The sequence below is a fragment of the Neodiprion pinetum genome, chromosome 3, assembly GCF_021155775.2.
Source record: "Neodiprion pinetum isolate iyNeoPine1 chromosome 3, iyNeoPine1.2, whole genome shotgun sequence".
Taxonomy (NCBI): Eukaryota; Metazoa; Arthropoda; class Insecta; order Hymenoptera; family Diprionidae; genus Neodiprion; species Neodiprion pinetum.
The window spans coordinates 7,434,432-7,461,012 of record NC_060234.1 but is presented as its reverse complement, the minus strand read 5'-3'; the positions used below and the strand labels follow the sequence as shown (position 1 = coordinate 7,461,012).

The following is a 26,581-nucleotide window of genomic DNA, read 5'->3' as shown; positions in this document are numbered from 1 at the left end:
TGCCTCGCGATTTCCATCCGCGATCACGTTCTGCGGCCTGACGTCTCTTCCTGACTACGTACCCAAGCGGGGTTTCGATACACCCCGATTGCCTGGACGTGACAATGGCTGATGAAAGCAGTCGACAAATGATGTGGCCGTCGTGTCTTCCTCTTTTTTTTCTCATCTTCCCCTCCAACCTGACATTATTTTAACGCTGCTCTGACATCGTTTGTCCTTTAGTAGACCGTAACCCTGTGAGTTAATGAACTAATCGAATAAAGATACAACGACAATTTATATTTAAACAATTATTTCTCACTGCAAAATGTGCTGAAAGAAAACATGTTACGCCTAGTTTCGTATCGAATCGTGTATTGAAGAAGTTCGTTGACCAAAGATCAACTGTTTTTAACAATCTGATCATAAAATAGTTGCGCATTGGGTATTTATCAAATTATTGTACTTCGAGGGAACGAAGATCGCATGTTCAAAGTATTCAGTCTAAAAGAAAGCTTTATTACGGGAAACTATTTTGATACTTCCCTTCAAATTGTTGGAAAATGGTTAAAAAAATCTGATAGATTCTTTCGATTTCACTCTTTGGTGCTTTGTTGTTTTCAGAAGACCTTTCTACAGATACACTGGATCAATTTTTTTATCATGTCAGCATCGTTAGACATTTAATCTTTACAATGTTGCACCAATATTGATCATGATTAACGAATGGTAATATCGAATTGACTATGCTGAAAAACAACTGTTTCAGTGATTTTGTAGAAGATAGTTTCGGGAATGAAATTAATTATCGTAGAGTAAACTTGAACGAGTTGTTATGATTGTTAACGATTTTAAAGCGTTTTGAAACAGAGCATTGATATCTAAGCTTTTCACGATAATCCCAGTATTTTCTATTTTGGTTTTTTTTCTTTTTCAAGAGATATTCGTAGCTAATCAATATAATAATTTGATAAATCAATCAATAAGAATGTATTGATTTTCGGTATTTTGCGTCCTTCATTTCATAATTGAACTTTCATTTCGTATCACAATGCAAAAAACCTGCGAAGCCATGAGATGACTGAACAATGGAATCAAAGATATTTTCTTTGTCGTGGTTGGAGTTTTTTTTTTACCTCCATCTTGATTAGACTCAGTTTGATTAAAAACTGGGAAAAATTATTATCCCTGGTAATAACTGTGAACTCGTTTTCGTTGCATTCACAATGTGATCCCATGATAGTTATCGTATTCCGCGAAACACCCAGGACCTTATACTTAACTATCGTTCCTTTCACCGTGGTCTGACAAACTTTTACGGCTTAGAATTACCTATTGTCTCACTTAATAGGTCTTTACTTAAGGGTTATCTACAATCCTTTAACGAAGGCGAGCCAGACTAGCTTTTGTGTTTGTTTGGGGAAATTCTAACCTTCTCAATGGGAATACGCAAATGAATATTACATTGTCGCGTACAATCAAACAATTAGATTTCCAACACCAGGGAAAATTGAAAACTGAAGGCATTACTGCGACATCAGCTTAAATAACTCGGACTTATTTTGAATCTTTGGAAAGAGGATAAATTTTTTCAAGTATTAAATGCTACATTACAGTTCAGACACTTTGTTATTATGACTTTTTTTAAACCTGTTCCAATCCGATTGAAAATCGGTTGGATTACCAATGATTGGTTTTATTTACTCGATGGCATGTACGTAGTATTTAGATATTACTAAAAGGCTTAATTCTGGAAAAATGGGCCTCACAACGATTGGAAAGTAGTTACAAACATGCATTGAACCTCACTTTGGTTCCTTCTTCTAATTGAGTAATAACGACACTCGAGCCGGGCAATTCGGGTCATGTAACGAACCACTCAAAGCCAGCGGAGCCAAAAGAGCCAAGTTTGTCCGCCCCTGCCTTACGTATTACGAGATTAGGCTGTTCAGGGTTCCGTCGGGGTGAATCGCGCTAAATAAGGCGAGGTTTGTGTACTCGGGGATGAATGCTCCAAGATTACCTGCCTTCCCGGAGAACCTGGAAACGTTTTACGACGACTGGGTGACGATTACCCCGATAAGGCTTCTTTCGGGTTTCACCTAGCCTTCTGTGTCCGTTTAAACTACATCGCCAATTTCTCGCGGTTTACAGTTGAGACAACGAGAGCCGACGGCTGTAAACCGGCTTCCATAACCGAAGCGGATATGGGCAAATTATCGAGTATTGCTACTTTCTTTCCGATTGCAGGATAACAAGCTGGCGAAGATTGTTCAAAGTCAATTCTTTTATTGATATGTACATACATAAATTTATTTACAAGATTCGCTTCATTTCGTCGATCTGAATTTATCGTTAATTAAAAGTAAATCTTTTTCTTCCTTCCGCACATATAATCCGTCTAATTATCGCAATTAGCAGCAGTCCGTAACGACACGTGGTCAGAAAAAGAATTCCGATTGCTGCTACAACACTGCACGTTGCTGTTGAATTCGGAACAAAAACACTGTTCATCACAGAGACACGTGTGTACCATCAACAGCCCTGTTAGTTACAGTATCCCTGCTTCAATGTTTCCGAAGTAATTCACGCGTTGGACACTTGAGGGGCTTGATCGATTCAAGCAAAGGTCACCTTGGCCGAAATCGAGATCGATAAACAGACAGCGATTAGTCCAGGAAAGGTTCGGCTGACTCCTCCGTGATGCATAGCCGCCGGATGTTCCTCTGCAACAAAACGTTGGAAACATTTCTAGAAAGGTGAAAAGTCCGAAAGCTACGCCAAAGGTGTCAGGATGGATTGTGCGACCGATCCGGTTCACCGACCGAACACAAGACGTATAAATTTGGAAGGAAGGATTTTCGACACTCGTACCGTTGACAACGTGGACTCGTATGCTGTTGGGATTCGCGTTGCTCGGACCACAAGTGTAAGTCCCGGAGTCCGTGGCTACCGCCTTCTGGATCATTAATCGGCTAGAGGTGACGGGTCCCTTTTCGGTCACGAGGCTGACACCGCCGCGCGGAGAGTCGAAATTAATCTCCTGCACATAAAGAACAGGAGTGACTTAAGGAATCGGGAACCATAAGGAGAGAACGAGGCGGTGAAAAACGTCTCGACGAGACGGACGGTTGGCGCAACTTGCGAATATTTTTTCGCTTTACTCGGAAAGCGCGTTGTTTGTAGATAGATATATAGGAAAAGGTGCACACCTTCCCTCGCGAAAAATCTCGGATACGGCAAGAGCCTAACCGTGAATTATTAGGCACTTCTGGCACTTCCCAGAACCTTGGAAGCCCGGGTGAAACACTAGGCCATTACACTCTACAGCGATAAAGATATTCGGGTTGAATTTTCTCCTTCTTTTTCATTCGAGAGAAAGGCTCTTCATTGATTGAATTTTCGCGGTGCCTCTTTCATCTCCCTCGTCGCTATGAATCGGGACGCGGTTATGGTCAAGTTTCGGGTCACGTAGTGCTTGAATTTGGCAGTGGATGAAGGACCTTTGTCAGCAACGGTGCTGCAGGGACTCGAGTTTCTTGCCACGGAAACGCACCCTTTAAAGGCTCAACTCACCACTGTGTTGTGACTCCAAGTCATCATCGGCGGTGGTTCCGGGGCAAATCGGACAAGGCAAGTCAGGTTGATGGTGCTACCTTTGTTGACGAACAGATCCGGAGCGCCGACGATTTCCGTTATAGGTTCTGCAACAGCAATTATTATCAAGGGTATCCGCGCAGCAACACATGACACCCTGCAACTTCACATGGTCGAACCCCAATTTTGGACCCATCACACAGAGTGATTGATTCACCCCAATAACCAGCTGCACGAAAGTTCCAAGATTACTTTACTTCGCAAGACTGAAGAGCCAGGCCTATCGAAATGCTGCAAGGAGCTTAGCCTGACGGCCAATCTCCGAAAAATACTGAAATTTTCACTCAAGTTTAATACTACACTGTCCGATGAAGTTGAAGCTTAATTTTTTTACTCTTTGCTTCGGTAAGACGACACTAATCGATTCGTTTCATTCAAGGACACGCATGGACGAATTTGTGGAGAACTCAAGTCCAACTAAAAACAAAAAATACTAGTTCCATCAAACGGTCATTTTCATGCAATTTTCCATTTTTCATGACTAGAAACTTCTGACAAAGTAATGTATCAGAAATGGGCTCCGAATCAGCCTGTGATTAAAATGCATGTTCCAAAAGAGGATGTATGTACACGCATTGTTTTTCTCGATGTCAAATAAAGGTCTATGAAGATTGAATCAAGAGTCTCGTCATTCCATTTTGATATTCAAGTTTCTGATTTATCAAACATTTGGGCAATTGGATCGCTCCGCACGATATATCGGACTTTGACTTCTAGACTAGCTTCTAATTGACTATGACTAGTTCTATCCTGTGTGCAAATGCAAGCATAAGCCTTGCGAAGCATCATTGAAATTTCGACGAATGGATAAAGAATGGTGAGCACCGAGTTAACTGACGGTAACTCAGTAAAACGGAAGTAAATTCTTCAATTCAACCGTAATTTCATTCATGTTTAATGCATGAGCCTGTCTCTCAAACTCTAAGTGGCGGAACTTTTTCAATGTAGAAGTTCGATCATAAGATTACAGGTCGATCTTATGTCGTAAGGTACGCAAATTGGAGTCAGATGTCACGTCATTGTCCACCCACAGTCTGTCACTTCTCTCAATATTTCCGTCCGAATGGTCGCCACAGAGAAGATATCAGTGCCCTGTTCATTCGTTGTTCCAAAAGTCTGGCGTGCAGAAGAATGTCAAGGAAGCTTGGAAGCTTGGGGCTTGGAAGAACAGAGCAAGACAGCCATTTGGAAAAAAAGGAGGTTTTTGCCCATACAGTGAGTGAATGACGTGGAAAAGCTGGAGTTCCAACTCACCAACGATGGTTAGATGGACCGGATGACCAATGGGCGGCGTAGTCGATATCTGGCACTCATAAACCCCGGAATCCTTTCGCTGAGGATACCGGATTCTGAGGGTCCACTCCTCCGAGTGGGGTGAGTGGAGGGCCTCGAATCGCTGGTCGCTTGTGTAGGTGTACCGACCGACGGTTAGAAGGTGGATGTCTCTGTGCCGCACCCAGGACACCTGGAAGACGAGAGTGATTGAGTGACGATCGGTCCCGATTCCTCGGCCCGCGTTGGTTGTTATGGTTGGCTAATTGCGCCGCGTTCCAAATTAACGAGCGGTTAGTCTTTCCGCGCGGAAAGCTGGCGTGCAATTAAATAACGCGTACATGCAATCGTTGAAAAAAGCTCTGTAACTCGACGCTTGTGTGTGATTAAAACATGAGCATAAAGTAGCGTCGATGTTATCCGGGAACACGGAAAGCCGAGTCACAGAGAGTTTAAGGGTACTGTAATTTCGCATTTTAATTTGCCTCCGTCCCACTCGCAATTTTTCAGCATAATACGTGGTTGAAAGTCCTCCTGAAAAAAAATTACACTCCGCTGGTACCTCATTTCTCGTGTTAGGAACGAAATATTTTGCATAACCCGTGTAAAAAAGTATCATCAAACTGTATCTCGAAGTCGATTTTCACGATGAACGGACTTGACTCGCAATGTGATCATCCTGATGAGACCTTTAATTATCTTGCTATTGTTATATCGAGGATCTTACGGTGATTATGTTTACGCATGAGTATAATTACGGTTTCATAGTCGGTACATTTGCGATGATGGGGTGGCGATTCGCCGAAGTAGTTCAAGGATGTTGACACCCGGCTCGATAAGCAAGCTTTGATCAACATGCGCGCAATAAGGGCAGCATGCTAAACAACTGAATAATAGCGGCGCCGTGTAATTAGGAAAGTAAACCTCCGGTGATATAATTAAGCTCCATCAATAACGCGACGTAACGCGTTGCAGTCATTCGTCCGTCATTGGCGACAATCGCGAACACGAGCCATGATACAGGACGCAGGGAAGGTTACGGGAAAATTTATCACCTCGAAAACCATTATCAAATTAGACACTCGAACTTGGGTCTTAGGGTTGCTGCGGGAAGACCTATGTAAGGCTTATCCAGAATCCGTTGCAATTCCGGCCTTAGACAGTGAGAAATTATCAGGCACCTTCGGTAATTCAACGAGGTTCCCACGTTATCGCACTTTATGGAATTATCGGAGGGGCCGCGTTCTTCGAAAACGGGTCACCCGAACCTTAACGAGTTTCGAAGATTTTCCACCGCTGTATCCTACGCTTACCCTACCAAAAAGAAACTCGGTCTCGTTACGACGTCGCCACCGATTCACAACGGAAATTCGGTTAAGGATCTATTCGAGGTACGGTCAGGGCAAAAATACGTCGAAACAAAAACATGACAAAACCAGAGAGTTCAAAATATACAACCGAAGCTCGTGTAGTTGGATATAATTGAAAAGATGTCCGTCATTAACCGAATTTGAAAACACTCGTGTTCAACAACTTCAGCAAAGTCACCATTATTCTACTATTTTTTCACGTATAAAAATCGATATGGTTGGTTTGGTTTTAATGAAAAATAGCACATTCGATTAACAGTTGAATTTTCTGCAAATCGTTCGAGGCAGATTTTTTTTTTTCTTTGTACAATTGATATAGTTTGTAGATGATAAAGTTACGATTCAACAAGAAACACATCGTAATATTATCATTTAAAATCTAACCATGACATTTTGTGAGAAATTTATAAAATCGAACCACGATGAGTGATTTTTATCGGAATCAGACACGCAATGTCGGTTCTGCCGGTAAAGAAATTACTTGAAAAATGTGATTTCTTTGTCGATGTTCGCACAATTACAGATTTCTGCATTGAAAATTAAATCTTTTCAAAATTCACGAGGACTGTTTTAATTATCGACGTAACTATATCGGTTTCATTGACGCGTTTGAAATTTTTCTTCGTTATTTTTTATCGGACTGTACGTCCCGTTCATTAATTACAATAACATAGCGATTTGAATTTAACGGTGTATTTTCAAGGAGCGTGAATATATACACGCGTATCAGTTTATCGGTTTCACGACTCATCAAGCCTCGCGAGTTTTCTTCTTTCCCGTACATTCCTTATCCTGGTATGAAGATTTCCTCGCTTGTGCCAACCAAGCCAGCCAAGTTCAGCTGTTATCTTTGGCATTAGCATTCGACGCAGAATAAATTAGTGTCATGGAGATCGAACTGATCCTCCTTGAATATTCTCAGCTTTCACGCAGTCCTTTTGTCAGAGACTCGACAAAGCTCCGCTGCCAGGATCCTCTCTCGATGCATGGACCATCTATACATATACATGTATACGCATTGCGTTGGTGAGTTTAGATGCCTACTCCACTTCGCTCAAGAAACCCATCAATCTTCTTGCGATATTATTTGGCCTAGTTGATGAGCACATTTATACCAAGCCTGCTATGAAGTCTGGTGAATAGAGTCTGATTCGCAGCCTAGTTCAAAATCAAAGGTCTTGCGAAATTTCGCGAAACGTAATATCGGTCAGCAATGAAACCTACATTTTTTCACCTCTAAGAAAAGAAGATAATCACTCGAAAACAAATAATATTTTTCGCAAGACTTCTTAATACTCGGTTCTCTTAGTTATTCAATGTAAAGAGGTATACTATGCTTATAACTTTCCGTAAGAATTCAGCATGTTCAGGGGTTCTGTAGCTAATTTAGATGAATCATTATGCTACATTACTTGCAATATTTTATATCAGACGCCATAAGTAACTGATCTAAGTAAATGCAACAAAGGTTAAACGATTGTTATAAAACGGGAATACGCAGGAACAGAAGTGATTTAGTTATGGTTTGAATTCGAATGGAATATATATCGAGAGGGATTTTATATTCACGAAGTATTTTTCACCAGGTTTTATTGTCCTCGGACCCCGGATGAATTATTGATCTGTGGATAAATACTTAACAGCTCGCGGAGGGTGAATATACATTATGTATGTAATACCGGCTTCGGGCCTGGACCATTATACATGCCGAAATATGACGACAGTAATTTTTTAAAACCATGCAGATACCGACAAGCGTCTTTAGCCGATAAATATACCTCACTTGGTACGAAATCCGATAGAGTTAAGAGAGTTGAGTGGAACTATTCGGTAAATTGTATGTTATAAGAATCTAAAAGTCTTTAGGTACGCGCTACTTGCTTGAGGCACTTTAGAACCTTGTTAAGCTAGCGAAAATTCAGAACTCCGTACAAAATTCAACGAAAATTGCCTGATTCTCAACGACTTCAAAGAAGTATCGTTATTGAATCATTTCTTGAACAGAAAAAGCGTATCGTTTGACCAATTTCAATGACCTTAAGTTTATTTTGTTCGTAAATGAATTCCGTACAAATTTTCCGTCAAATTTATTATCAACTGAATTTCATCTGAACAGACGTACATGTGATTAGTGAATTTATCACAAATAGCGGACGATGGACAAGTTAACTGAATATTAATTACAGAATACTTTGAGGTGTCTAATGATTTTGAGATCAAGTATTTTTTGAGGATTCACTCCCGAAGAAAATAGTAATTAGTACCGGTCCATCAAAATTGGTCAAACGAAGCACTGACCGTATTTGAGAAATGATGTAACATTCAGGTGATCTTGCTTTACGTGCATCAATTATACAGATGTAATTGAAATTCACGACGGCTTTCATTTAAAAAGTTTTTTTTTCATTTTTGGTGGTTTCGGTTTGAGTGGATATTGTTCTAATCAGACTCAACTCGATTAACTTCAGTTGTATCGTTAAATTTTTCGGCCTATCAGCTGTTTAACACATCCCTGAAGGATGAATTCGAAATGTTCAGGGTCTCAAACAGGCCAACTTTAAATCGAACACCCCGTATCGATAGCTGCATAAAGCATTCGAAGCTCTGCTGCAGCTGAACGGCCAATGACTTGCTCTGCAGGAATAAGTCCAACTTATCGGCAAATGGAAAATTGTCGAGATTCGAATAGTGCAATACACATCAGAGTAAATTGCATAGTGACTAGTAAAGTGGGTCCGCAATCGCTCGCTAATTCTCTCCGCAAATGATACCTGACAATTTTTTCTATCTCGCAATATTTCAGACGAAGCTTTCCAATCAGTGCGTAAACATAAATTCGAACATGATTGTCTCTGTGCCCGAAACTGTCGTAATATCGTACACTGACAATGAGAGAAAATGGTGAAACTTGGAAGATTGAGTGCCGACTGCGCATGCGCGAGCTTCGATGGATTTTTACGCACGCTGGCCACTACAAGATTCAACTGTCAAACGCGGCTTACAGAAGTTAGGTTAGGTGGTGCAAATTCTTTCGGTTTGAGTATACTGAGAGAAATTTTTAGCTCCGGTTACCGCTAAGTCCTTGACTATTTTCACTTTTTACTAGAATCGAAAAATATAGTTGTAGGTACAAAATGAAAATCAGTTTTCTAGCTGTTACCAGAAAGTCTGGTACCCGTTACTATTCTTTCTCATTACGCTCACTGTTACTATATTTTCTTGCAACTGTTGCGAAAATTTAATGATCGTGCAACAATAAATTCACGTTAAAGCTTTATTTAACTAAAAAATTACAGTAAACCTCACAAACTGATTTTGCGTTGCAATTACTAAAAAAGGATCGACAACAGCGCAAAATGGTTACGCGTACCTCGTTTTTCGTAATTCCAACAATATTCAAACAATTTTTTTAACGATACCTGTTTTACTCAATTTTTCTAGTTACTATGACAAATGAAATTTTTCTCAGTGTAGATCTTGAACAGTCGACGTAGTGATTCGGAAAGTCTTGGCAAGCCTTTTTTGACAACTAACTGATGGTTGATTACTGCCACGCGTCGTCATAAGAATATAATTTCAATCGAACAGTTGACGCACGCGGTTAAATTTCACATTTTACACCCGATTTCTAATAAGTTGGCACTCCTGCTTTGCAGATGAAATATTACGGCTCCACGTACATCTTGCCGACCAACAAAGTTCAATTTTTTTTTTTTTTTTTTTTCCGCATATGACGTCGGTCCCTCAGCCCGATATATTTTGCCGTTCACTCCCGGTATACGTGGGTGAAAATTCACGGTGGCGAAACGGCGCCGAGCACTTGTGCTGTGTCTGAAAAGTGGGGGAAGAGCCGCAGGTGTTTAAATGTTGCAGAAACACGTAACGGCAAGGCTTCCTCGCATATTTTACTGCAGAGACTTGTCGCCACGTGTTGTTTTTTTTTTTTTTTATATTTTTTTTTTACCTCTTCTATTTTTTTTTGCACCCTATTTTTCCATACTTCTTTTTCATCGCGACAAATTTATGTGCTGACTTTTTCTCGCGACGAAATTCCTTACGTTTGACTGCTGAGAAAACGGTGGGTAGGTGATTTTTTTCTCATTGGTTTGTTTTTCTTTTTTTTTTTTACATGTATGTGTTCGCTGTGGTTTAATCCTTGATTCTGCATAGTAAATCGATATTTCAGAATTCTCGTTTACACAATTTATATATGTATGTATGTATAACGGTAGGGTAGGTCTTTATTCAGGGCTCTGATGAATTTTTTATCATCCGCCCTCCAAATCGGCTCGAAATAATTCAAAAACGATTTCCTAATTTTTTCAGATTTTTATCCCAATTCTAACCCCTGTCTGTAAAAGGGTGGATTTCCTTATTAAAAATAAACGTGTTTCGGTTATATTCTCAGTATACATTTTAATGTAAGATTAACAGCTTTCAAACAATCTGCAACTACGAGATTTTCATGGATATTGATGCTACTATGTGATAAAAAATTGACATCATCATACCGAATTTACCTTCACGTGTGCGTTAGTATCGGATGTCACGTGAACTCCTATAACGCTAATCGAAGATTTACAGGTGATGAGGTTTGAATAATATCGATTGTGTTAAAAAAGAATAACGAATATATTTAACAAATATAAAGTGCGACGGGTAGATTCTTTAAATAAAGTTTGGACTGTTGAATTGTTACATGAGCGGACTGATATGCTTGAAATAATTCGTGGAATCCACGCGCTTGCTCGATTGGAGGTGGACAACTGAATTTTGAAATTGAAGAAAAGCTTGGGAGAGGCAAAATTGTGGGAAAAGGTAAAGAAAAGCCAGAACAAGGGTCGTAAATTTGCAGGACCTGGACGCAGTGGGAAAAAATGCAGCTAGTTACTTGGAAGGTTGAGAATCGTGGGAAAGATGAGAAACTGAAGCACCTAGCGAAAGTTGGAAAAAACCAGCACATGCGTGGCTATAAATTATCCTTTTAACCTAGCGAGGGTTTTGCGACGCAACAATCCAGACGAATTGCACAAGCGCTAAGTGGAAAAAAATTCAAATTCAAGGGATGTGCAATTTCCCTAGATTGCGTAGCATGATGATGTGAAGTTTTTGACAGATGGAAACACCAATGCCCAACAAAATCTCAGATTTATAGATTTTTCGGAAATTATTATTCTCATAATAAAATAGGCACTTAGAATATAACCGAGACAAGTTTATTTTAAATGGAGAAATCCACCTTCTGACAGGCAGGAATTAGAGTTGAGATAAAAATCTGAAAAAATTAGAGAAACGATTTTAAATTATTTGCGATCGATTTGGGGGGTGAATGATAAAAAATTCGTCCAAGCCCTGAATAAAGACTACCATAGTGTACAGTGTTTCTTTCGGAGAAACTGGAAAATTCTCTCTGAATATATTCTTCAGAATGGAGGTGTCACCTTACCGTTCGATTGCCCAAATTCTTGACCTTGCAGATCAAGTGAACAGTCTTTCCAACCAGTCCGGTGAAGTTAGAATTCATCGATGTGTCAAAGTAAGGACCCGTCCCAGGCGTCGGCCATTCCTCGAGAAAATCCGTCCGAAAGTTTCGTAATCCGATCACGGTTCCACCTGGAAAGAGAAGTAAGGTTACATCCTTATTTGAGAAATAAATCAGTTGTCTTTTGTCTGGCTTCCGGTTCTTGTGATGTGCGCATTGTAAATAAATTCAAATCTAATTTCGCTCTGTTTGATTCGAGTTCTAGTTTGAAGGATACACGTGTATAATGGGTTCGATTAAACGAAGAGATTCTCATGGGCTGCACTGAAAACTCATGTCTACTTCTAAATACGTGTTAAGAATTGCCACCGTTTCTATGACATTGTAAAAATGTGTAGATTCACGATATTCTTCACCATTGATTTATCGATTTGTTCGTTCCCCAACCGAAATTATGACATGATTATAGTTATATTGGACTGATGTTTTATCTAGCGAATTTCTTCACGGTATCAAATTTCCTTCGAGGTTTTTAATGTTTTCCTGCGATCCCCGATTGGAACAGTAAATTGCATTGGCGTCCCGCTCTGTTCATCATCACCACAAAAGCAATCGGAAAGAAGTAAAATGAAATAGCTGGTATAATGGTCCGACATTCAAAACTCACAACAGAAGAGCGTCCATCTTTTATAACAAACTTCTGAATTCTCCGTTGACATCGACTGAAACGTAATGGAAATCAATTTCTATGGTATTGCTACAGCTTCTGATGTAGCAGACCTCCCGTTGTTCGCAAATTCTTATTGCAGCAACGTTCGTAAATAATGTTTCCATATTTTGTCAGAGATGTGCGTTTTTGGTGGTCATCAACTAAAAGGTTCTCACTATAATTCAGTTGCTAAAATGAAAAAAAATGTTCAATACCATAATTAACTTTTATCGATACTCAGAAGCAAGTTTTAGCACAAAGAAAAGAAATATTACTAAATCATTCCAAAACAAAATTATTCGGTACTTGTGATGATGCTTAAACGACTCTTCCTCGAGTGATAATAAAACTCACTATCGATGCATTCTCATCTAGGGTGATTCAACAGTGTAACGTATGTACACTTGGGGACAATGAATCTAAGACGGCTAATTTTTTACACCAGACAGTTATGTTGGCAACACAGCGAAACCTGCAGCGCTATAGTCGGCAGAGCGCAAAACTAACTCAATCTCAATAAACACAACATAACCCATGACCGTCGAATCTAACCTTAGAATACGTGTCAATCGAACAAGTCATTATTCCCGCGGTATTTTAAGGTTAGATTCGACGGTCACGGGTTATGTTATGTTTATTGAGATTCATTTAGTTTCGCTTTCGGCCGACTATGGCGCTGCAGGTTTCTCTGTGTTGCCAACACAACTGTCTGTTGTAAAAAATTAACCGTCTCAGATTCATTCTCCCCAAGTGTACACGCGAGTAAAGTCGGTTCTGAACTCCCTAGTTTTAGCGGATCAGAAATGATGTTGGCTACTGCAGCATCTAACCAATCGCAGCAGCGCATCGATCAGATGCGGCGTGTGTTATTCGATAGGCGTTAGTTAGCCGCCAGTGCTGCCAACTTTACTTCTGACCCGCTAAAATCAGGGGGGTTCGAATCGAGTTCACTCAGATATACAGACTGCACCTCGTTACATTAGTCTTACACAAATCGATGAGATATTGTAGAATATTACGTTCACCTGCGAATAAACCCAACAAAGAATATATTGCGTAAAATTGTCGCTGCAAAGTTTTGCGATATCTGATTTACCAATGACGCGAGTCCAGAGTTTCTGAAAAAATGTTCAAATTTGTAATCGTAATATTTGGCGAAGTCAAGGAATATCCTTTCTTTGCTCACGCGAAGCGTATGACGTTAAGATTGATTCGAAATCAGTCTATTAGTCAGGAACGCGAGGAAAATCACCGCGATCCATTAGTGTGACAAGAATTATTTCAGTCCTGTCGACAATGCCGCCGGCGTTTTGGAACCCTTGTGCAGGGTCATTGGCGAGGGATGGCTACGCGGTATATATATATGATATAAAATACGTTTATACTGCATAGCGGCGACTCACCGCAGTTTTGAAAGGGACAGGAAGGCGGTGTTTGGATGTCAACGATTTTGTTAAAGCGATAGACCTGAAACTCGTTCCATTTCCGTCGGGATTACAATCGAACCCATCGCCCTCTGAGGGTATTATACCGAGTAATCCGTAACCTGATACCTTAACTATTTCCTCGCGCAAAAAAGTACATATTTTGAACGAAGTGAATTCCTAACGACTGCACGGCCCGTCGTCTGATAAAATTTAATGCGCACGCGCTGAATTCCGATGGCGAATGAACGTAACCTCAAAAATTTTTACAATTGTCGCTGGCAGTTGTGTTCAATTCATAACTGTCAAAATGTTTCAGTTTCAGGTGTGTATTTAATTTTAGCAGAAGACGGGTCGTGCAGTCGTTAGGAAATCACTCTGTTTGTCTATGTATGTATACGTATATAGATGTATGTATTATACGTTCAGATCGTCAATATCTCGTGATTAAAACAAGAGACGAAGTTTGATTGGGGTCATTGGATAAAATATCGGCCGCAGAACCCACACGAGACTTACTCGTGATCGAAAAAGTCACAGAAGCTCCATAAGGAAAAAAATAGTATACCAGACTGGGAGATTCAGAAAAATTGGGTTAGTTTTTTTCGTCGAATAATGCTAATAATAGCGGATTGGAAGACAAACTATTTTTCACAGTTTTAACACGAAACTGCGATCAAATGTTTCGTCATATTCGTAACTCAGATACTTTTCATCTTTCACAGAACGCGTTATTGTATTTTAAAGACAGTTTCGCATCGTTGAAGCGCACTTTTTGTAACTGTTACACTCAACGTGCATTAAATCGATATTTCTTTATATCGCGTTACATTTTATACTACCGAGTGCATACACGTGTGGGTGTAAATGTTTTAAGATGGAACCGCGAACACATGGAAAGCATAATGCCCCATGTTTGCGCAGTATGTTCGCCTTATGTCGTTTCCTTGGCATCATATTTGCTCGCAGCCCCATGTCGGGTTTTATAACGCGAAACAACCGTATCATACACGAAATAAAACTAACAGTAAAATGCTCTCGTGTTATACGGCAATTGTGTTTGGAATAATATTTCCCGTTTTTTTCTTCTTCAAGTTTTAAAGATAACTTCGTTCCTCTATTACCGGATAGAACGAATAAATCAACATTCAATGTACACTGAGAGAAATTTTTAGTTCCGGTTACCGCTCAGTCCTTGACTATTTCCACTTTTTACTAGAATCGAAAAATATAGTTCTAGGTACAAAATGAAAATTGGTTTTGTAGCTGTTAACAGAAAGTCTAGTATCCGTTACTATTCTTTCTCATTACGATCACTGTTGCTATATTTTCTTGCAACTGTTGCGAAAATTTAATGCTTGTCCAACAATAAATTGACGTTAAAGCCTTGTTTAGCTAAAAAAGTACAGTAGACCGAACTGATTTTGCGTTGCAATTACCAAAAAAAAGATCGACAGTAGCGCAAAATGGTTACGCGTACCTCGTTTTTCAATATTCCAACAGTTTTTTTTTGATAATGTGGTCGACATATTTTAGAAATCAAATAAATCAAGCGAAATTTATTTCCCGAGTCAGAAACAGTGTCTTTTTTGTCGCTTTGGCTTTCTATAATTTTTCTCGGTATCTAATTTCGTACGCGATTAATTTATCATCACATATTCTCTCGCTTTAGGATTCTCTTCGAAATTCCCTTCTTTACTACCTATTATATTTTTATTAGCATTTTTGTAACTACAGTCGGTATGCTCAAGATTATATTTTTCTTCGATGTCAATGATTGGAGGTATTTTACTTGATTCTCGTGAATATGTTCACTTTTTATTTGAAATCCTCGCGTGAGCTTGGCTATACCGATTTTTTATCCAAGCTTTTTTTGACGAGTCTTATGCCTCTTTGATAGTGCGCGAATCAAGAGTCTGTATAGGTATACCTGCTATATTATTGTGTGCTTTGACGAAGGTAATTTTGTGCTCGCCAAACCTCATCACTGCATCTCTGCCTCTCATAGAGTAAACCGAACCGCTATCACCTGAGCTTGCAGACTTCATGACGTATAATCATAGCGATAGTATAATCATGCAGGTTTTAAAAGTCGCCAAAGCCATACATATACTTTGAATTTATTTGATACATTTTTAAGCTTTCTGGCGAACAGTAATAATATTACACGCAATGAAGAGTGAAAAATATTTTTAAAATTGTCCAATTCACTCGGTCCCAATTTTGATCAAAAAAGATTGCTTTTCCTAGGAGATGGACTTCTTATGGGGTTTTAGAAAATATCATAGAATTTTGAGAATTGCGATGACTAACTTTTACGGAAATTACATCGGTGTGCAGACATTTTTTACGTGGTTCCCGGAATATTTATGGGATTTTAGCAATTTTTTACGGGGTTCAAAAAATTACCGTAGAAGTGAATCAGGAATTTTTAGCTGAGATACAAGAATTCTATGTGCTTCGACAAATTTTCTGTGGATACGATTCTTGGCGAACGAGTTTTATGGGGATTTTTTATGAACAGAGTTTTATAAAAGGTAAAAACAACAAACTGTATCTGATATTAATTGAAAAAATAGTGAACAAAGATTTGAAAGTTACTTTTAAAAACCACTAAATATATAAAAACTAAAGTATAAAAGAACAATGTCAGCTTTTTTATTCACTCTGTGTTGAAAAAAGGGGTGATTTTAAATTGATGTCAAGATTATACGTTGATTAGGCTTAATGCTACGCAATTTAAGTATTCTGCAGAAAGCAAATTTCAAAGTTTGCTATCAACGACGAGAGAGCGTCCATTTAATACAATCGCTTCGCTCTAACTACACCAAGCTGTGAGAGGTCAGTGCTCAAAAATCCTGACTCTGATCTGATTATGCTTCAAAAGTTTAATAAACTGCTGCAATAGCGCCGTGTTATCAGAAAATTGACTCAAAGAAACTCAGCATTTCGAAAGTCTTCGTCCTGAATATAAAAAAAAATTGACAAAATCGATTCTTTTAAACAAACGTTTGAAATAAAATTATAAATGTCCTTATTTGATTTGTAGAAGCGAGATTCAAAACTGGTTGTAAAGTGCCTAAGGCTTTTTATTTTTTGTATTTTCCGTACCAGCGTGGCCTCACATTGATTGAGTAGAAGAATTAATTATTAGCAATTTCTTAGAGACGTGAATCGAGGCCGCAGGAAAAATGAAAATCGTTGTTCCAGGTTGAAAATGACTTCAGAAATCTATCAACCTGTTTACTTTAAAATGAAAACGTTGACTCGGAATGCTCTTATTAAAAGGAACAATTTTTGAACGATTTTCAGATGTTTTGGAAATATTTCAGAAATCGAATTCTTCTCGCAATGTGAGAATAATCCCGTAAAATAAATATCAGCAATTGATTTCTCAGAAAATTTTACCCCTATTTCAGATACTTCAAAATTATTCAATATGGCGTATATCTCGAGAAAATCGTAAAAAAAGAAAATCAAGATTGTAAACTATAGCGTGCAAGAAAAGGCGAATGGCTTAAAAGACATTTGTAATATCAATTCTCTGTGAAAAAGGAAAACTTAAACATCGGCAAAATGAGGGGATGTTTCGGTTTTCTTTTAAAGTTACTGCAATAATACTGAGAATTGATAGCGACAGTCCAATTTATTATAGAAAAAAGTTTCCGTTTCAAAAATTGTGGTAACGTCATTGTAAAGAGAAAAAAAGGCGTTAATTTATCTTCCGTTAACCTTTGAATGAATAAAGAGTTTTCTGAAATGGAAGAGCCGGTAACCTCGAATTAATACACTTTCCTAGATGGCTATCTTTTACATTTAGCATTTCAACTTTTCTCGTAAGATTACTCATATTCCGGTACTTTCCACTGCATAGCTGTTTGCTGTAAGCAAAGTTTATACAATAGTATAAACCACACGACGAAGAATAGTTACGATCGTATATATTTTGCCTCAGCAAATATGTCGACCATATTACAATATATATGTACAGTAGAGTGTTTCGGATAAAAATAATTTACGATTTTCCACCGTGGCGCCGCCTAGAAAGTTTTTTAGGATTAAAACAAAGATTCTGTAACAAGATAACGTTCTATGTATTGTGGAAGATCACGTCTGTTTTTTTTTCAATTTGTCAAGAAACACGTTGTAGCATTTCAGTTATTATTCCTTACCTGACGTTTACATTCAACCCAAAGATCGCAATCCATAACACAACAAAACATCATCCGGGAGTCTTATTCTCGTAAATTCAAAGTTCACATGAAATTATAAATTTTATGAGATTAAATTAATAATACCAATCTTGATATATTACAAGTAAGGCTTTTCATTGCTACGTAAATTGATATTACGATCGATGTAAGCAATAAAAGAAAAAGAAAAAAAAAAAGAATTTTCATCATATCTTGTAAGTTTTCAAAAAAATGTACGAATGTGAAAAATAAACTGAGCGCGATCTTCCACGTAAGGTAAAAAGCTCATCTTTTGACAAAACCTTTCTTTCAACCTAAAAAAACTTTTCAGGGGTTGCCGTGGTGGAAAATCGCGGATTATTTTTTTCTAAAACACCGTAATGTGCAATCAACCGTGAAATGTACGCACATGCAGTTGGAAACGGAAGTTGCGATCGTTCCTTAAAAACGTCCTACCCCGAATTATAATTTTACACAACCACCCATCCCTCTTCACGGGGTAAAAAATCTATATGCAAGCTCCTCGCAAGCACGCGATCCGGTTTACGTATACGTATATCGATATACGTGTAAAAGCATCGGCTATACTCGTGCTAGAAATGCATCTATAACGATCAGCCAGTGGCGGAAGTTTTCCCGGTTTAGCCGTCAGCCCTGGGCTGTTTAAACCCCAAGTTTTGAAAGCTGAGAAGCGAGAATAGCTAAGGATACATAACGCTCTGCATGTGCATCGATAACGTTTCTTTTCAGTTACCTTTCGATCAGCTTCGATGATGAAATAATCACGATAGTTGCGGGCATTTGACTTATTTCTGGTTATCGTGATGAAAAATGTCGTTTTCTTGTCGGTAATATTTTTAAAAGAATTTAAATTTCTTGGATGGAGTGAAGCTTTATCGAGGAGATTGGTTGACCAAAATTTATACCGTTTATTCATTTTATTACCGGATAGGTGTTCGGTAAGTATTTATCAAGATCTCTTTGATAATGAAAAAAAGAAAATAGGAAGATAACAGAATTATAAATGAAAACTTTGCCGAGATCGATGTTTTATTCAGAAATGCATTGAAATTGTTTGAAATTCAGAAAATTCGTTTTTCACTTTCACTCAACTGGTTCATTTTGTTCAGAACACTAATTCCGACAAAGTCGCTGAAACAGATTTTCTATTTCTCAGTAGTCAGGTTAATATTACCGTTTGTTGATAATAATCAATATGGGTACGATCCTGTAAAATTTGTTAATATTCATAGATGTCAATACGACGAGAAAAAAATGAAAACACATATTCAGTGAATTCGTGTCACGAAAAAATGTTATTCGAAAGAAATCAACCCATCATAGAGTACAATGGAACAAATTTATTAAATTTCCGACCATTTAGAAACAATTTTACATAAAGAATCGATTTCTAAGCTTTTAGTTATAATTCCACTACTTCGTATTTTTTTAAAGAGATTTTCGTATTTTAAAAATACAATGTAATTTACCTGTCAAATTTAGTGTCGACAAAAGCGTTTGCAAAAAGTTTTTCGAGTTTCAGTAATTAAAATTTCATTGCATGAAAATTCATTCTTAGAACTCGATCGATTGTCCATATAATCTGTAAACTGTACAGTCATTACCGCATTACTGAATGATTGATTATCTATATGGTTAAAAAAAAAAAAATACAAAGTCGATTCTTTCCCAAATTTGATCTGACAATTAAGTAGTTTTCAATCCGAGGTTGAATGTAACATGTTTGAGTAATTGTGTGTCAATAAGGTAAAACTCAAATCGAAGTTTAGAAAATGAAAGAAGGATAATTAGAAAAAATATTCATCATCCGGGCGTAAGTGTGAATTGTTCGGTAAAATTTTACTAAAATCGCATCTTCACGGTCAAAAGCTTCAAATATTTTCCGTGTGCAAATAGACAACAATATCTCGTTCATAATCGTACCGTTGACATTCTAATTGCAACAGTGGAATTTACCTTCTCGCGTGCAGGTTGTCAGGGACGTTTATTTTAATTGAGAATGGGTCAGGCAAACGAGAATTAAACCTACAATTAAACAATATACTTAAACGTGCAAAGCGCCGGAATACGGACAGCGGTAAAAACCAAAGCCTGCAATTTGGCGGTTGTCAGAGATTTTGGTATTGGTATAAATGAATTAAAATTTCGGTTAATTCCTCGTCACAGAAATTCGGATGAAACGTCGTGCAGGCGTAAGAGGAAAAACCATTCAGCATTACTTTGTATATAATAATTGTTGAAAGCCTTCGGTAAACCAATTAGGGATAAGATCTGACTGTGATTTACTCAGCGAATGACATACGCTTCTATAAATCGGAAACCAGTCCACCGAATGACGAGAATCACCGCAAACTGTATTTGGTGAAAATTCTGAACACCACCTACTCGCTTATAAATCGATAAAATTTAACGAGCTGTCCAACAGGCACGATTAAAAAAATACTGTAATTAGAAAAGCGGTGAACATATTTCACGCTCGTATTTCCACGCTGCAGAGAGCAAACTTTTCTCGTAATTTCACGTGTAACCGATGTGTACGCGTACACGTGTAAAACACCTCAGCGAATGTTAACGATACCGTTCCCTTAATTAACCCGTTATTGCATGGGGTAAAACAATATCACGGAAAACTGTGCGAGGAATATGATTTCGCGTGGTGAGAAATATTTTATTTACATTCTAATGCGACGTGAATTTTCTTTTGAAAGTCAAACCTACGTAGTTGAAACTGTTTTAATGAATAATAATGACCAATATTTTTGACAATCGTGCACGGAGAGAAAAAAACGGCTCGAAGTTGATTAATATCGTGATTAAATGTTTCTTCAATTTGAAAATATGTCGTTTGAGTTGAGGAAAACGTAGCACGGAACAATGATTCGTGTTGCAAAGTGAAAGCAGATTTATTCGAATTAATAAGAAAGTCTTGTTGCAATATTTGGTGACAATATTTAGTAAATTCGGTCATTGTTTTATTTTGTGTGCAATCAAACTGTTAATAGTCCTCATTGAATCGAGCATATCTAAGAACGAGAATGAAAAAATCGTCTCCCAAAACAATTGCCTCGAAGATGAGTAAGAATGTACGATTTATTACAATTATTGTATCGAATTATTGCGAATTCTTTAAAATTTTTTTTGCAATTTTACAAATCCCACCGCATTCTGAAGTAGAAATTTGTAGGATTGCATAATACTAACTAGTGTAAAAATCGGCTGATATTTTTTAATAATCATCGGATGCTCGGAGTTTATCAGCTGTGTAACGGAAGCTCAGCTTTCTTGTTAATCCCACCGTGTCCGCGTTATCGATCGCCGGACATTTTAATCCTTTAAGTTGTACAACCGCTGTGGCATCGGAGTTTTCACCCGTAAATAAAACAACGTCGACGTCCTCGAAAAGGTTATGAAATTTTTCAGAAATCTCACAACGAGTTATCAACGGGGAATCCGACTCGACGAGATGTTGAGAACACGGGTCATCTTCAACTGCTTTTGAGCTTCTTTGTTCCGTGAAATGAAGCTTATGTACGCGTCAACGGTTCCAGTCGAGGTTCGCGTTTTTCCCCTTTCTCTCCGTGTTCGGAGTACAACAAAAAGCGAAAAGAAAAAGTTGTGCGATAAAGTTTGGCTCTTCGTACCGTGAGAAGAGCGTCTCATTGTTCTTCGCTAATTGATACTTTCCCTTAAAGATTAATTGAACTTTAAATTAATCCACGAACATCAAAACCCAAAAACCCGGGTTCACGTTCGTTATATTGAATTCGACTCGGGTGAAAATGTTATTTTATCAAGTCATTAGATAACTTATTTTTTTCAAACAATTTACACTCCGCTAATTCGATTATTGTCTCTGTTTAAGCTCAGGCTGGAACGATTTAAAATTCACCTTTGCAACGGACGACGTGTCAAAATGAACACCCCCTGACCTCGCGCACCGTTACGTTGAACCTAATCGAGCATTTTAAAGAGGGCGAGCGAGTTCGCACACGAGGAAAGGTCGCCAAAGACCCTGCCGACTACACCTGAATCTCATTACCACAATTTTATGAACAACTGCCGCCTGAAACTCACGTTTGCTGGCTTTTTCATCAGGCTGGCAACGTTTTCGAGGCGTTCATTTCGTCTTGTATATAAATTATATCTACAATTATTAGACTGGTACAAAAATATTGACTAATTTTTTTTTGTTTTCCAAATTTGACTCCGAAATACTTTCGAGGGGGTGGAAAAAGATGCCTGTCAAAAGCGGAGCTTTTTAATATTAATATTTAGAGGTCACTCATCGCGGATTTCTATTTTCCATTTAAATGACATGGGAATTTTTTTTTTTTTTTTAGAATTTTGTAACTCACAAACCAATAAACAGATCCAAGCGAATATTTTTATAGGAAATTGAAATTTTTTGATAAATTGACTCCCTCCAAAGTTATTCAAGCTCAAACTTCAATTTATATTAAAGTCAACTATTTCTTTTCAGTTTAAGCAAAATATTAAAACTTATTACTACTAAATATCATCAAATTTTTCTTAAAGATTCTATAGCTTGTGAGTTTCTATGGGGATTGAAGTCGGTTAACAAGTTTTAACTCGTAAAGCTCTACTTTAAATGATAAATAACTTCACTGAAATCAATCCTACTTTTAATGGTAAATTTCTTTTCAAACGTAGTTTAAAATTTTCCGTTTCATATCTCAAAAAAAAAAAAAAAAAAAAATTATCAAAAATTGCATTAAAATTGGTTTGTGAGTTACAAAATTCTAGAAAAAAAAAAAAAAAATCCTTTGCTACTGAAATGGAAAATAGAAATCCGTGATGAGTGCCCTCTGAATATTAATATTAAAAGCTTCGCTTTTGACAGGCATCTTTTTTCACCCCCTCTAAAGTATTTCAGAGAGGATTTTGAAAAAAAAAAGAAACGGTCGATTTTTTTGAACCAGTTTACCAATCACGTAATATTAATATAAGCTTATAAATTTCGCTAATTTTTCCCGCAGTTTCTTTTTTTTGCTTTTTCGTCGAAAACATTATTAGGGCATCTTCATTCCTCTCACAGATGCACGCATACAACGTATTTTACCTGCAGTACAACATTGAGAGTTTAATATTACGTTCAGTTTTTGCCGTGTCCAATTTTCTCTTAATCGTCGTTATAGATATAAACATAATGATACAGCATCGGCACAATGTGCTTCTTTGTCAAGTGTTGCAAATGGCCGCGTGGAGCAGGTGGGAGATATTGCGAAAAATATACTGTTATATTTGTTGAAGGGGAAATTTGCTGACGGTTTTCTCATCCCTTGGAAACTCCAACAGTTATACTCATCTTCATGATTGCGTCTATCTGCTTGAATAAGAATATTTAATTACTGCCCGTAAAAAGTGCTACAATTAAAACTAATTCGCTATTCACAAAACCAATGGTAGAATTTAAATCATTTATTTATCGGATATAACCAATGAGATCAGAATTATCACAGAATGAGTGACAATCGAAAGATCGATTTGCCGAATATTCCGGAATCTTCTAAATAAATTAAAGTCAATTTAAATCTCCTCGTAGTTTTACTGTACGCGTTCCGATAGTTGAGCACACCATTCTACTGCAGGTGTATTATTATTGTCTTACATAAATATTTGCCGAAAGTTATTCTCATACATTCCGAGATGAAATGTTCAACAAAAATTTTCCTCTAAAACAGAAACTTTTGATGCGGGGGGAACTCCTGTTCGCTGAGTTTCCCCTAAATTAGTTCTACAGTTGTTGAGCTTCGCGGATAAGAAATAGCAAACTACTCCAGTTTCCTTCATTTTTTATTCGCATTTCTTCTACCTCTTTGAAATCGTCAATTTATTCGCCACTCCCTCGACCCATTCCATATTTAAACATAAACGGCAGGCAGCGGAAAAACGTAGAAGCATTAAAATTTCACGCAGAACCGGCGAGTACTTACAGAGCTTTGTACTGTCAGTGAAAAGGAGACTTTTTATTTATTTTTTTTTTTTTGAAGACTCAGATTTTTCGTTTTTTCACGTCGATTCTCCTCGGCTACCTTCCATAAAATTCAATACCGAATGCACGATGCATATTTACAACCAGGATTTATGAGAAATACGATGCGACGGTTGGATGAAAGTGCGGCGTACAATATATAAGAATTTGAAATACATCTTCTGATAAGCTTGCCGAGACACGAGAAACCGGCTCCGTAACTGCTTGTCATAGAAATGAAAGTATTCACCCCTATTTCATAGCACGCGTGTGAATATTCGACGAAACGTGAGAACCGATATGGATGCATATTGAAATAGCAGTGGAGACTGAAAGCTCATTTCGTTGAAATGAAACTGGCGTATGTAATTCGATAACTCTCGAATACTTGTAGAGAAGAAATTCATACGTGTGACAATTTTCAGGGTTATTTATCGTCCCTCATTTATTGCCGAGTCCGGGACGTCAAGCGTTATAACGTTTTTAATGAAAAAAAGTTTACTGCCGATGAGGGTCAAGGCCGTAAAGGAAGAGATGAGAAAAGTTGTCGCTGGTTGAAATAATTTTTCAATCCATTTTGATGGCAAGGGACAGACATCCTCCCCTACCTGTAGTGGTACAGAATGTAATCTTTTTCGATTTTCTCTCCCTTTCCTGTCCTTCCGTCCCTCTTCTTTTACTTCTTTCATTTTTCCCCCTTTCATTGGCAAAACATGTATATAGCGAAGGACCGAAAGTGTAAGCTTTACGACTCACCAAAAGAAAACATAAAAAAGATGAGCGTAGGAAGAGAAGTTGACATCGCTACCGAAGGGGGGCGAAATTTCTTCACATATTGTCACTATCTTGTACACATGATTTCAATCCCCGTTTATCCTCTCGGCTAATCATCACCCTAGCATCGATAATCCTTCACGACACATCGTGCTTACCGCACCCACACACGCGCGATTTTTCTCACCCTCGATTTTGTGCCCCGAGAAATTTTCAACACCTTCTCAAGTTTCCCCACTCCATCGACACTGCGAATTACACATTTCGCCGATCCGAGATACCCGAGATCGTGCTGTTTGGCTTAGAATTTCGATAAAGCTCTGAGCTTTTGCAGGAAATTTCCACCAAACGTAAATCACCGACGATCAGTTCACGTGTTCGGGGAACTCAGAATCATGGCTAAACACTTCTCGTCACAATCCATCGAATACACCTGGTAACAAAACATCGTGTCAAACGGTGTCAATGTAAAGCTCGCGGTACGATTTCGGAGCCTTCGATAAGAGAAAGCACTCGCCGGTAAGGGATGACGGGGGTTGAAAAAAAAAAAAAAAAACAAAAAAATCGGTCCGACCAAGAAAAAGATGTAATATTTCACTGAGTATCACTAGATTTTCATGATACGCAAAAGCTTTGCCGATTAACAAATTGACCGAGTAACCGTTTGCTGCATCCGCCGCACTGCCGTCGGATCGTTATCGGCCTGCTTTCGGAGCTGCGGCCGGCGAGCTTCTTAGGCTGGTTCGGAAAAGTGAATTCGGGGGGACGATTCGAGCCGGGGGATGAAAATATCGCGGGCATCCGCCGAGGCGGCGGAGTGTTTCGAACGAAGATCCTCCCGCGTCAAAGATAGCCGAGGGACTACATTGCGCGAGCGCCACTCCCTCGCCGAGCACGCAGCCGCTCCGAGAGCCACGCCACGTTTCTGTGAGGGTGAGGGTGAGGGTGTGGATGTGTAAACATTTGTGCGGAGTCGCCGTAGGCGGAGGTTCCGCACCCCTTCGGCCGCCCGGCCGCGAAAGCTCAAATTCGAGTTTGGGCAGCAACGATTTTACACGGTCTCCGACCTTGATGTCCCATCTGAAAAAACTCGAACAAAAAATAACCTATGATCAAAATTCGACAAAATATTCGACTACGTTTCATTGAATATGATAAATTGATTTTTTTTTTTTTATAAACTCAATTCAATTTCAAATGTGTAATTTTTATGCGGGTTATTCTAGAGAGGCTTACTTTTGTCATGGGTTATTTTCGAGTGGCTTATTTTCGTCATGCGTTATTTTTTTTCATGGGTTATTTCTGTCCTGAGTTATTTTTGAGTAGGTTATTTTTGCTATGGGTAAATTCTGTCATGAATTATTTTTGAGCGGGTTATTTTTGGGTGGATTAATTCCGTCATGGGTTACTTTTGAGCGGGACATTTCTGTCATGAATTATTTTTGAGCGGGTTATTTTTGTGCGGATCACTTGCGCCGTGGGTTATTTTCATGTGAGGTATTTTTGAGTGGGTTGTTTCTGTCCTGAATTATATTTAAGTAAGTTGTTTTTGTTATGGGTAAATTCCGTCATGAATTATTTTTGAGCGGGTTACTTTTGCGTGAATTACTTCTGTCATGGGTTACTTTGAAGTAGGTTATTTTTGAGTTGGTCGTTTTTTTTGTGCGTTACTTTTGTTTGGGTTATCATTTCTGGGGCTTTTGGTCCT

The 26,581-nt window shown here is 38.3% G+C and overlaps 1 protein-coding gene across 1 annotated transcript; it reads right to left on the bottom strand.

The window, feature by feature from the left end:
• Nucleotides 1–2,283: 2,283 nt before the first annotated feature.
• LOC124214714 (neurotrimin) lies at nt 2,284–25,717 on the bottom strand. The gene is made up of 6 exons (XM_046617280.2): nt 24,856–25,717; nt 11,725–11,891; nt 4,891–5,101; nt 3,556–3,683; nt 2,854–3,022; nt 2,284–2,705 (listed from the first exon to the last, which is right to left on the bottom strand). Exons 1-6 carry the CDS (start codon nt 24,899–24,901, stop codon nt 2,599–2,601), a joined length of 828 nt encoding a protein of 275 aa, XP_046473236.1. The 5' UTR covers nt 24,902–25,717; the 3' UTR covers nt 2,284–2,598.
• Nucleotides 25,718–26,581: the final 864 nt, after the last annotated feature.